Genomic DNA, 12507 nt, shown 5'->3' on the forward strand with positions numbered 1-12507 from the left:
TTTGCTGTCATTTTTGATGAAGTGTGAAAAACATTTGTCTAACCTAACTTTGTAGACAGGCTCAGGTCGGAGAGTGGTAAAGTTCTTCTATTGGCTGTTTAACTCTACCTAGAGTTCCTTCAGATAAAACCACTGACTGAGTCTAATTTATATCTGGCAAAAAATAAATTAAAAAATAAAATATATTGTGTATAGTGTTTAGAGTTATTTCATAATAAAATTCATTTTCTTTTTTTTAATCTGCCCAGGCTCCAGCTGTCTCATGTCGCCTTACCTCCTTCCCTCATCATCATCTTCCACGTCTCCATGTGTCCGTCTATGATGCTGTGTCTCCTGCTCACTCTGCTGCTGCTGCTGTCACCAGCCGTCCATGGCCAAGGTAAGTTGACTTTCAATTCATATGGATGTGACGACTTAACCTGAAACAGTCGATGGTGCTACTTATTTATCCCCATTCATTTCCTGTCCCTCAGGCCTACACACATACATCCACAACATTCTCAAAAAGCCTTACTGAATTATCAGGGTCAAAAATGCAGAGAAACACTGAAAACATGTTCATGTCTGCGCTTCTTTGTCTTCACTGCTTCCTTTCTCTGCCTCCCCCCATTCAACTTCCTCTGCATTTTTCTATTACCCCTCTGCACAGTACATACAGAACCCCAAAAACAGTATTCATCCTGTGACGTTCCTCTGACACGACCCATGACCTCCTGACCTCCAGATTGTTGTCCCGTTCCCGTGTCAGTTACAGACTGGAGGACAGGGCAGGCTTTGATGGATGAACAGGCAGCTGGAGGGAGGGGTGCATGGAGGGGACAAGGATGGAGACATGAAAGACACTGCTTGTTGGGAAATCCCTGCTGGAAATTATGTAGATGGAGTTGAAACAAGACATGGATTTGAGTTTTGGGAGAGAAGGAAGTGAGAGGTTCTGTTTCTTTGATCTCTGCTAAACCCGGGCTCCTCATTTTTTCCGTTTTTATTTTAACCAGAACTGTGACTTGACAACATGTCGACGAGGGCTGTGTCACGACTGATTTCTAAATTTAGTCTGATTCTGATTCTTACGATTAGCTAAAATATAATCATTTCTCAATCATTTTAAAGAATGCCTGCACAGACAGACAGTCTTCATCTGTATTTTGTGAACCGGTTTGACAAAGAATATATCTGTCCTCTCTGTTCATTTTGTCAATATCTAGGTCGTCTGAAGCTGACAGTTCTGTCCGAGGACAGACTGCAGATGAAATGGAAGGAGGCTGATGGACCAGTCCAGGGCTACAAGGTCAGAGTCAAGCCCATATCAGGTGAGACATTTCTGGCAGGCAGAAATGGAAAAAAAAGGAAATAGAGATACTTCTGTAGAGAAGACCACAGAGAAATAATCTTTTTAGAGATACTTCTGTATAGAAGACCACAGAGAAATAATCTTTTTAGGCTCACAGAGAGTCAGGAACTGCTCGTCAGCTTCTGGACAGGAAGAGTCTATAAGACTTTTACGAATCGATGCCCTTAAATAAATTCAAATGAACCAATGAAATAACGCGTCAGAACTTATAGATAAAGGCAGCAATTGTTGTTTGTCCTACTAATGTGATATTAATCCAGTTAAGTGACCTCAGTTTCTGTGGTCTCTGTGGTGACCTAGAGACAGTTGATAACAGACCGTCTTATTTTCCCCTTATTCATTGAGGATGCAAAGAATTGTGCAACTTTTTTTGGCTCATATTAGCTTAACCACAAGCTGTTCTGTAAATTGCAATTATGCTTTAGGTACTGCAGCTAACTTTTAGCCTTTCCGTGGCTGAAAAACTAGCTTTGTGTTTTCTTTCCTAGCCTTTGTAACTCCTACTGAGCTAACTTTTAGGTAGACTGAGAGATTTTTGCTTTAAGCGTAGTTATAACTATGAAGTAGTTATTAGTTGTTAGTTGTAGCTGATAGCAATTAGCTACAACTAAGATAATGTTTGGTTTAGGTATTGCTAATTGTGGCTGTTTTGGCCAATTATAAGTTCATCCAGCTTTTATTTATATCTGATTTTGTGTCTAATTTCTGTCAAACATTATTTGCTTTTGTATCTTTTAAGTTAAGTTACTAGAACAGGGTGTCAAACATACAGCCCACGGGCTGTACTGTAGTAACTGTACTGGTCTGGCCCACGAACCAAAATGAGTCTTGGTCTAGAAAGTAGCATTTGTCATTGCATTTTTGTATTAGTGTACAAAATGTATTTTCTTCTACTTTGAAACCCTTGGTCTAGAAAGTAGCATTTTTCATTGCATTTTTGTATTAGTGTACAAAATGTATTTTCTTCTACTATCTCATTTCAAAGGAACTTTCATGCGGGTTTGTTTACATGTAGCTACTGAACGGAATCTTAGCTAATTTGACTCCAGTCAGAAATGTCTTCTTTCAGTTCTTGGGCCAAAGAATTGGGTCATGATGGTTTTTGTTCACTCTCAAAACATTTGAACATCAATCGTCAAGTTTAAGACTCCTGAACAAAACGTGCCAGCGAGAATACATGACGTTTCTTTTTGTTTTGTGCAAACACTGCTGTAAGTGGAATGTGGTTCTGGTTTGAGTTTGTTTCTGACATAAATGCCTCATTTAATTCAGCAAAGCTGCAACAACTTCAGACGTTCAACAGCAGCCTCTGGTTTTCAAGGATGTTTTACAATAAATTTAAGACGTTGGAAACCTCAACATTGATTTAACATGAACTAATCCTGACTTTCCTTTTGTGTATGAACGTATGATAGATAAATAGAAATACAGTGTTGCAGCAGGTGGTTTTCAGCTGATGACAAAAGGTACTGACATGCACACCTGGAAAGTGTTTCTTTCTGTCATTCCCTTATCAACTGTTATAAACGGCTGTAGGTCCAGGCAAGTCGAAGTCAAAGATGAAGGTGTTGGCGGAGGATTTTTAAAGACGTTGACGTGTTCAGAAAGCAGAATGTTGAGAAGAAGGATGAGATGTTGATCAGATTGAAGGGCAAAGGAAGATAAAAATGTTATTATTTGCCTAGAACAGAAGTATAGGTATCAAATAAACTCTGTCTGTTGACTGTAAAATGAACTTTTTACAAGTTAATTTTAAAAGTTAATTGAATTATTAACATTTGTTAAACAGTTAAATTTTAGCTATAATTTTCAGGTTCAACTCTTTCCAACCTTCACCAATTTCTGCTTTTTTCCTGGGCTAATCATTAGCTTCAATTTGCTCTTTGGGGCTAACTATTAGCTATCACTGTGGCTTGGAATAACTTTATTTCAGTTTTGTATGTTGGTTCAACTGTTTTGGCTTTCTTTTAATTTTCTTATTTAAAAAAACTGAACTGCTTGAACGCAGGACCTTCTGCATGTTAGGCCGATGTGTAATCATGATAACCGTTACACTATGGAACCATTTTATTTTGTGAACTTAACTTAAATTTCTTTTGCTAGGTTGGGGTAATTGTTTGTCTCAGTTTTATTTTTGTCTCTTATTAATGTAAGTCCCGCTTTTGTTTTCCTAACTCTGACCTCCATTCATCTGTGATGTCACTCCTGTCCCGTTGTCATCTTCAATGATAAAAAAAAAACTTCTTCTATGATTTACAGAGGTTCCACAGCCAGAGCTGATGCTAACAACCACACGTGGCAGGGCTACAGTCGCAGGCCTGGACTCCAGTCAGGAATACGCTCTTCAAGTCCTAGTGCTCAACGGCACCACTGAGAAACTTCTAGCAAAGAGGAGATTTACAAGTAAGAATTGGTTATGGCAGATGTGCTTGTCTCCTGCAGCATTGTTTTGTTTTTAGGGCTATAATAATAAGCGTGTTAATCGTGTAAATCAGTTGGTGAAATGAATCGGATCGTGGTTTTGAATGACGCACACATCCACTTCCATTGCTGAAACACATGATGTTACTGTTGCAGGGCAGTAAGAGGGTAACTGTGGCTGACAAGAAGCCAAACACATTTGTCAAATGTGACTCCCTGTTATAGCTATTTTAAAATCTACAATCACAATCGATCGTGATTAGTCTACAGTTCCCCCGTGATTGATCAGATAACAAGTTTGGATCATTTGACAGCCCTTGTCTTCTCTGTCATGCAACAGTAATGTGATGGACAACACTGACCAGAGGTTTAAAATAACGAAACCTGCATGCCTGCTGTTCCCTCTGTGAACGCTGTGACTTTGGCAACACCTTAAAGTCAATTCATAGGAAGCAGTGCATTTTTGACATTCTCTCTCCTTTTTTAACCCCTCACACACACACACACACAGAGAGAGAGAGAGAGAGAGAGAGCACATTTGAACCTTAACTTTTTTAATATGTGGCAACCAATGCAAGTCTTCAGCAGTATCTTGGTTGACTTTGGATGATGTAAAGGAAATGCAATGCAATTTGTTTGATATTGCAAAGTTTTAAGTGATTAATAATGATTAACAGCAATAAGTTAGTTATTGATTAGTTGTTCTCACAATGCTCACCAGCAGCCAGGGTTTCTCTAACTTCAGACTCAGTGGAGGTCTGGTCAAATTATAGGATGTAATGTGTGGTTGACTTAAAACTCACCAAGCGTGTGTCTGTGTGTTGTAAATCTGCCCACCAACATCACAGGAAACCTCAGCAGCAAAATAATACGCTCTGTCAGGACTTTGTACCTGAGGAGCAGAACGATAAAGAGCATGCGTCGAAGATGGTAACATTATAGCGGATGTTTTATATCATTTTAAACTTGTTCCTGCAGACGCACACCTCTCCCTACGATTATTTCTTATTATTATTATTATGATTATTTCCAACCTAGGACTTCATCACTTTTTCTGTCCTGAGTAACTACATCATGTAGGTTGACAATGAAGACAGGAATTCTCTTAGGGCTCATTTTATTGGATAATACGCAGATGTAGCCTGGGGTTGATTTTGAACCCTGCGAGTGATAGTAGTAGGTTACTGTGTCGGGTCAAACATGTGCTGACTTGCCAGAAACAAAACACGTCAACTTGGAAGTTTGGAACACGATGGCTGTCAGGCAGGAATGATGGTAGTCTGGGAATTCCTTCCTGGTATGGCTTTAATTTTCCAACTGATTCCGTTGCCTCTGGGTGTAGAACTTACTTCCAGCTGTGCTGACAGGTTTTGTTTGTTAGGTTTGCTTCTCTTTTAGTGACAATTCCAAACTCAACTTACTGCCTGAAACTTTAAACTATTACTCCAGGAGAGAATAAGTTGTGATGAGGTGTAGATCAACATAATTGTGTTTTGTTTTTTTTGTTTTTTCAAAAATGAATCGAGCGGGCCAGTTTTGGCCCACGAGCCGTATGTTTGACACCCCTGTTCTGATCAAACATTTGAAATCACAGTATCAACAGTTTCTTTAAAATTATGTTTGGAGCTCTCACAGTGAACGGATAATTGTTGTTGTTTCATACAAATAAACATTTTTTGGTGTGTGATTTTTTTCTGACGTGCAGTGGAGAGTCTAAAAGAGGAAGAAATGATCCGCAGCGGTCTGACGTGCAGTGGAGAGTTTAAAAGAGGAAGAAATGATCCGCAGCGGCAGCAGAGAGAAGAAGAAGACTCTGTTGGGCGGATCAGGGTCAGGAGACCTGGACGATGTCACAGAGGCTCTACAGGGACTGCCAACAGTTCTGTATCCAACCCCCACCCTCGCTGCGTCTGCTGATACTATAGGTAATGTGATTGGTTTAGAGCAACTCTTCACGTCTGAGAATTTGCAGAATTTGGTTTGGACTGTATAGAATAGAAACGTATTTAAAACAAAAACAAGTGTTAGAAGTATTTGAATAAAGTACCTCACCCAGTACAAATACTGGTATCACTAACGGTGCATCCCTTGTCCTTATTGTTGTAACTGCTAAGTTTGTCGTTGTAAGGCTTACAAAAAGGTCAGACAGGAACCTGCCGCCATATAAAAACGACATGCGTACTGTAGTGTGTGTAAAGTGTGTTTATTCACCAAAGGGCTTTGGCACCAGTTCACACAGTAATGACAGACCAGCCACCATAGACATTTCCAGGAAGTTTGGGAGACCCAGTAAAAAGGACCCTGGTGGGCACATCATCAAACCCGACAGACCTCAGTGCCACCAAACCATAATTTCTCCTGCTCCCACAGTATGTTATTAGTTTAGACAGAATCTGCAGAGATCCTCTGCTCCTGCTCTGCCCTGAGTTTTGTAAGGGCATGCTTTTTGAAAATAACATCCTTGAGCTTGTCTTGTGGTCTGCTTCCCCTCACTTGATCATGGCCTGAGCTTGGTGATTTGAAAAAAAAATGCACTGAAACATCCGGGTCAGGACAGGTGATGTTAAGTTAAAATAAACCTTTAGTGTATCAACATACCACTTAGGTTCTGGTCTCAAGATAACCACATCAACTTAAAAAAAAATACCTGATCATAATGAGATTTAGTTTTGGAATGAATTCAAATATAAATATCAAGCAGTTTTACAGGAGATTTCCTTTCATGTACAATCTCATCTGGTCCTCTGCTTGTCTTGGAACTGGACCTTCAACCATGTGCTTAATGTTTTGTTTCTCCTCCAGAGCCTTCGCTAACAGGAAGTCCCTCCGAGCTCCCCGATGAGGCCTCGGAGAAAAAAGAGAAGAGGAAAAGAAAGAAAGAAAAAGAGCGGGATCGGTCAAAGGGGGAGAACAAAGAGGAGCAAGGAACAACACAGGGGAAACCGGTGGAGGACAAGTCACAGAAGACACCCTACCCAACACAACCAGTCACAGGTGTCGTCTACTCCCTGTTTTTAGTAGTCCCATTATACTATATAGGGGGCCTTGACTAATATTGGAGTTCTGTTCCTACTGTAGTACGTATCTCAATTTTCGCTTAATCGGAACTCACATACTGTACATCAGTATCTATGTCACTGCTGTACACTAACACAGTGGTGACATCATAATCTAGGACGGGGTGTCCACACTTTTTCGGCTTGGGAGCTACTTTTCAAATGACCGGGGTAAAGTGATCTACCTACATTGAAAACTATAAATATATATTTAACCAAAAACAACCCAAATTAAAAAACGCACAAACCAATGTATGGAGTACAACCAGCGAATGTAAACAAAGCCATCTTCCATGTATAGCACAATGTATTTGTTTATGGGAGATGGTAACCACGAAACGTCATCGGCTGAAGACACCTGTATACACAGTGGGAAAGACTTAATTTGCTAACTATCACTGATGTCATGAATGCCAGAACAAAACAACCTTTTCAATTCAACAACAAACGTCTGTGAATTACTAGTCTACTGCTAGCATCTAACCCCAAGATACATAAAACATTTACTACTGCTCTTTGAGTTGTCTTAAAAATGAGGAGTGAATTACATAAGGGGAACTCCAGTTCCTCTTCAAAAAAGGTTTGTCCAAGTGCGGGATAAATGTGTGTAAAGTAACAAGCCAGATTTTACAATGATTTGCAATACTGAAATTTAAATTTTATTTTCTTGAGTCTGTTTTTTATAGGTCACAGCTGTTTTTTCCTGTCAGTGAATCTGCATGTGCAAGGCTTTTTCCAGCACTGGCAGTACATGTGTGGTGCACACACCTTTAAAAAAAAAACAAAAAGCAGTGGCAGTAATTAAGCAGGAAGTGAAGCCTGTCTGACCATCAGACAGAGTTGGGAAACAAATGACTGGAGAGCAGTAAGTGTTGGTTTGAAATGTGTTGCGATGACAGTGTTTGCGCAGGGAGGGTCAGACGGAGGAGTGAGTAATGACAGGCCGCTCACTGAGCTGCAGGCCTCGTGGATCTCCGTTCTGTCTCAGGGTGATGGGATCAAACGCACACATTCACGTGCAGGAAAACTCCTGTCATGTTTATGGACGCGCTTTGTCAACACATCTGTTGCATCTGTGTCCAGGACCACCAGGTGTCCCGCTTTGTGCAGGACCGCGCAACACTTAGAACAGTACAGACAATGTGATTTGACTTTTATTGTGAGGAAAAGTTGGACAAACTATGCGCATGTGTCATTCACAGGTTAGCTAGCACACCTAGCACTGTGTTAGTCTACCCTCTTCCTCACAGAGAAAGTCCATGAGGGAAGCAAAAGAAAAGAGAGTGTAGCTTTAGTCGTTAGTTGGAAATGAAGGCTGTGGGTGTGTGCAAAGGACAGTGTATTGAAAAACAATCATGCTATAGCGATAATTATTTTCTTTTTTTTAAAGGGATGTCGCCGAGAAAACCTTATGAGTGTGACAGTGTTGCGGCGGCAGACATCATGCTGTTGGTGGACGGCTCCTGGAGCATCGGTCGCACCAACTTCAGACGCGTCAGAGACTTCCTGGAGGGTTTAGTGACACCCTTTAACATCGGGCCAGACTACATTCAGATTGGTCGGTAGTTAGTTAGCTACTTCCTTATCATACCAGGTTGATCTAGTTGGAATTGTAAAGATTCGGTTTGAAAGTCAAGATACAAACTTGAATTATTCCAGGACTAACTCAGTACAGTGGTGACCCTCGCACAGAGTGGAATCTCAATAACTTCACTGCGAAAGACCAAGTCCTGGAAGCGGTTAGGAATTTCCGATACAAGGGAGGAAACACGTTCACAGGTGAAGAGTTTCTGCACAATTTAACACACTTTCTCTATCGTCTTAACTCTACAAGTTAACCCTGTTTTTAATCCCGCCTTCATCTCCCAGGTCAGGCTTTGCTGCATGTGATGGAGGAGAACATGAATCCCCAGGCTGGAGCCAGGTTAGATACACCACAGTTCCTGGTCCTGCTGACTGATGGAAAATCTCAGGATGATGCCATTGGTGCAGCAAACAAGCTGAAGAATGCGGGTGTGGAGATCATTGCTGTAGGTGAGGCTGAACTCTGCTACAAGGTCAATCACAATTCACTTTGTTAGCTTGTCATGGGATTAGTCTGCGGATAAGCCAAATATCTGTGAATTAGGCAGTCAGCTCTGACATAGAGAGAAACATCGCCACCCGGGGGCCGGAGTTAAAATGTGTAACTAATTGGTGTTAGCATAAAGAGCGGTGGGTTTGCTGTTGTCAGCACCAGGTCATTTAATACCGTTTACTTAGGACAGGGTTTTAAAAGTGAGGGCTACTGCTCTGCTCCCTAAGCTAGTGTGTAGCTAGCTAGCACAAAATGGACAGGTTTTGGACAAGAAATAGATTGCTGTGTATTTTTATTAAAAAATATTAATAAATTAATTAAAAATATTTTATTTTTATTATTATTTATATTCAGTTGGAATATATAGAGCTGAAATTATGTTTGTTAATAATATACTTGTATGTATATAAAAAAAGTAAGAAAATACATTCTAAAAGCTGATGTTTCTTTACATAATTTGTAGCATTATCTGTGGGTTAGCAAAGGCTTATTTTGGCATGGAAAAAATTGGACACCCCCTGACTTTGGACACTAAAGGTGTGGCCCCTTTTAGTTTGAGTTGATTGCCTAAGACAGGTCAGATCAAAGTACAAAAGGTCGTGTCAAGGTGAGGTGAGGGGTCTGCAGCTGACTGTCATTAACTTTTATTACAGCCAATGTATTCGTTTCTTTTTTGTTTCTATCTGAGGAAATCAGTGTCTTATTGAAGCCAGTCAGCTGAATAAACCAGATCATCTACTTGGCCCTTCGTTGTTCATGAGCTCATGGGTTAGAGAATTTCAGGGTTGGCTTCCACTACAGAGGTACATAACAGCACAGGCACCGAAGCAGCAGAGGGAAAGTACAGTCAGCAATAGAGCTGGCTCAGCCAAATACCATTCTGAATACTATTAAACCAAAAACACATGCAAACAGTCAGCATTTTCTCTTAAACTGTCGGTTTTCAACCACCTATTAATACGGTTTAATGTGTGTTGTTTAATTCTATGATCACTTTTCCATGTTTGTTTTTTAACCTACGTGACCGTTGGTACTAAACTCCTGACCCGGGGGCCGCTTTGGGCCCACAAACCCTGAACAAACAGCCTGGAATTAGATGTCAATATTGATATAATATTGACATTGATTTATTAAAGTACTATTTAGGAATGTTGAAAAAAAAACATATTTCCACAATTTTATTCTACTGTGTTAATGTCATTGAACACAAACCACCTTTTTCTGAAATATAAGGATTTTTTGCATGCAACATGAAATACTGATTAGTTTTACGACAATGGCAGCAGTCATTTAGACCAGCAGCTTCCGTGTCTTGGCTCAACTTGTCTTTATAAACGTGTGTCAGGTGTGAAGAATGCTGATGAAGCCGAGTTGAGGCAAGTAGCGTCAGAGCCGGTGGACGCGAACGTCTACAACGTCAATGACTTCCACCTGCTCAGTAAACTGGTGACAAGACTGGTCCACATTCTGTGTCGGAGGATAGAAGACCGCGGCGTCACAAAAAGTAACCATTTCATTTTTCATTTTTTCACGTACCTGTATCCACGGTGTTGTTGTTGAGAACTTTGTTGACACTTTGGTGCTGTGCCTGCAGGGGTACAGCCAGCTCCCACAGAAGACCCAGTTCTCACCTACCCCAGTCCCACTGACCTGCGTTTCTCTGACCTGGGCTCCAGAGAAGTCAAGCTGCACTGGACCAATCCAACCAAAGCTGTTCAGCAGTACAGGGTTGTCTACCACAGTGCGGAGGGACAGAGACCACAGGAGGTGAGAACCACACACATAATGCCCATGCACCTATTATTATCACAAAAGGTCATCGTGTGATTGTGCGTGAAGGCCATAAATCTGTTCAGCTGCATATTTTGGATTTGGTTCATTTTTTTGTGTCCAGGTGGTGTTGACTGGTTCAGAGTCCACTGTACAGCTGGAAGGACTGTCCCCTCAAACCCTGTATCACGTCTCCATCTTCCCTGTCTTTGAAAGGGGAGTGGGTTTGGCACTGAGAGGAACTGTGACCACATGTGAGTCTGACATCTCCTGGACATTTTTGCTATAATTTATCCTAAATAAATCCCTGAGAGCTAAATGTTATATTATGTTGATCATGCCCTGTCATTTTTTTTCTCCCAGTGCCACTGAGCCCTGCCAACCTGGAGGTGACCCCTTCGTCTTTCAGCACACTGAGAGTCAGCTGGGATGCAGCTCCGGGTGCTACGCAGTACATGATCCTGTACTCGGCTCTCAGTCAAGGAGAACCTGACGATGCCAAAGAAGTAGGGACAAGACCCAGCTCAATGTACACCTGTCAGGCCCTGGATCACACGTGTCTAACGTGAAACTTAATTCCCGCAGGAGAAATTCAGCTCAGAGCAGACGGTGGTGGAGCTGACGGGACTGCTGCCAGAAACAGACTACTCTGTCACTCTGTACGCGCTCTATGACGAGGATCCGAGTGACCCCATCACTGCTGTTGCCACCACATGTAAGGCACACGCTCTCCTTTTTCTCCTTCATTCATTTTAACATTATTGTCTAGAACAGTGAACAGACTTGTGTTTTCTCACTGATGCCCTGTGTCGCTTGTTCTTCTCCAGGGTCTATCCCATCACCTGTAAGTATTCAGTTTCCAGTGGTCACACACAGTGCCCTCAGGGTCAGCTGGGTTCCTGGAGCCACAGATGTCCCTGCACACAGAATCATCTATAGCACCAATCATGGAAGTGATGTCAAGATGGTAATTTTGATGCGAAACATCAGTATTATTTTTCGGCCTTTTTTGAAGTTTTTTCTTTGAGATTCTACATTACTCTTAAAAGAATGCACGTTGTGCTTAAATAACTCTTAACTCTTTTTTTCTTTTTTTACTTTACAAACATTTTCTTAGATGGAGGTAACAGGACAGAACTCAGTGCTGGTCCAAAACCTCTCATCCTTGTCCAGATACCTGGTTTCAGTACAGTCTCACTACCCACAAGGCCTTTCTGCAGCAATCACCAGCAATGTTACCACATGTAAGATGGACACACTCATTTGTGACACTCAGTGTTCTGTTCCTAGGGAGGAAAAAGTATCAAAGCAGTCTCTTCTTTGTTCTTCTCCTCTTGCTTTCAGTGAAAGTGTCTCCACCCTCTGACCTGAGGGTGACTAATTTTTCTGGCAGTGTCATCACTGTGCGCTGGGAGGCTGCAGCCGATGACGTGGTGTCGTACCTCATCAAGTGGATCTCACTCAGTGGAGGAGACCTGCGGCAGGTAAGAAAGATCAGAGAAGAGAAAAGAGAAATCATGGTGTCCTCACATTGATACTGAAGATCAGCTGACCGAGTAGGGAAAAGAAAATACCATGAGCAAGTATGGTGTGGTGTACTAAATGGAGCAGCTTAGTGCTCTGTAAACACTCTAAATCAGACGTGGGCAAACTAAGGCCCGGGGGCTGGATGTGGCCCGTTCAGCTTTTTAATCCGGCCTGCCAAACTTTTCCGCTGGGCTTTGGCTCAGAGGCAATGTCTCTGTCATTGGTGTGGAACCCCAGGGTTCACCTCCTGGGCAAGTAGGGTTCACCTCCTGGGCGGTTGGTACCTTCCAGTGGACTCACCACCC

The 12507-nt window shown here is 41.7% G+C and overlaps 1 protein-coding gene across 3 annotated transcripts in view; it reads left to right on the forward strand.

The window, feature by feature from the left end:
• The window catches only part of LOC103384680 (collagen alpha-1(XX) chain), a 24346-nt gene that overhangs the window by 4264 nt on the left and 7575 nt on the right, over positions 1-12507 (forward strand). The window contains exons 2-17 of one of the 3 annotated variants that reach the window (XM_008318286.3): positions 249-379; positions 1206-1310; positions 3611-3754; positions 5527-5697; positions 6575-6766; positions 8219-8386; positions 8488-8607; positions 8698-8862; positions 10251-10409; positions 10500-10672; positions 10800-10929; positions 11039-11181; positions 11261-11390; positions 11503-11642; positions 11793-11919; positions 12020-12159. In XM_008318286.3, the coding sequence (XP_008316508.1) occupies positions 307-379; positions 1206-1310; positions 3611-3754; positions 5527-5697; positions 6575-6766; positions 8219-8386; positions 8488-8607; positions 8698-8862; positions 10251-10409; positions 10500-10672; positions 10800-10929; positions 11039-11181; positions 11261-11390; positions 11503-11642; positions 11793-11919; positions 12020-12159 (2280 nt within the window). In that variant the 5' untranslated portion in view covers positions 249-306. Of the gene's footprint in view, positions 1-248; positions 380-712; positions 932-1205; positions 1311-3610; positions 3755-5526; positions 5698-6574; positions 6767-8218; positions 8387-8487; positions 8608-8697; positions 8863-10250; positions 10410-10499; positions 10673-10799; positions 10930-11038; positions 11182-11260; positions 11391-11502; positions 11643-11792; positions 11920-12019; positions 12160-12507 lie in introns of those variants that run through there. The other 2 variants (XM_017036118.2, XM_017036119.2) reach the window with 2 other exon arrangements.

The sequence above is a fragment of the Cynoglossus semilaevis genome, chromosome 10 (genome assembly GCF_000523025.1).
Source record: "Cynoglossus semilaevis isolate Cse_v1.0 chromosome 10, Cse_v1.0, whole genome shotgun sequence".
In the NCBI taxonomy this organism is placed as follows: domain Eukaryota; kingdom Metazoa; phylum Chordata; class Actinopteri; order Pleuronectiformes; family Cynoglossidae; genus Cynoglossus; species Cynoglossus semilaevis.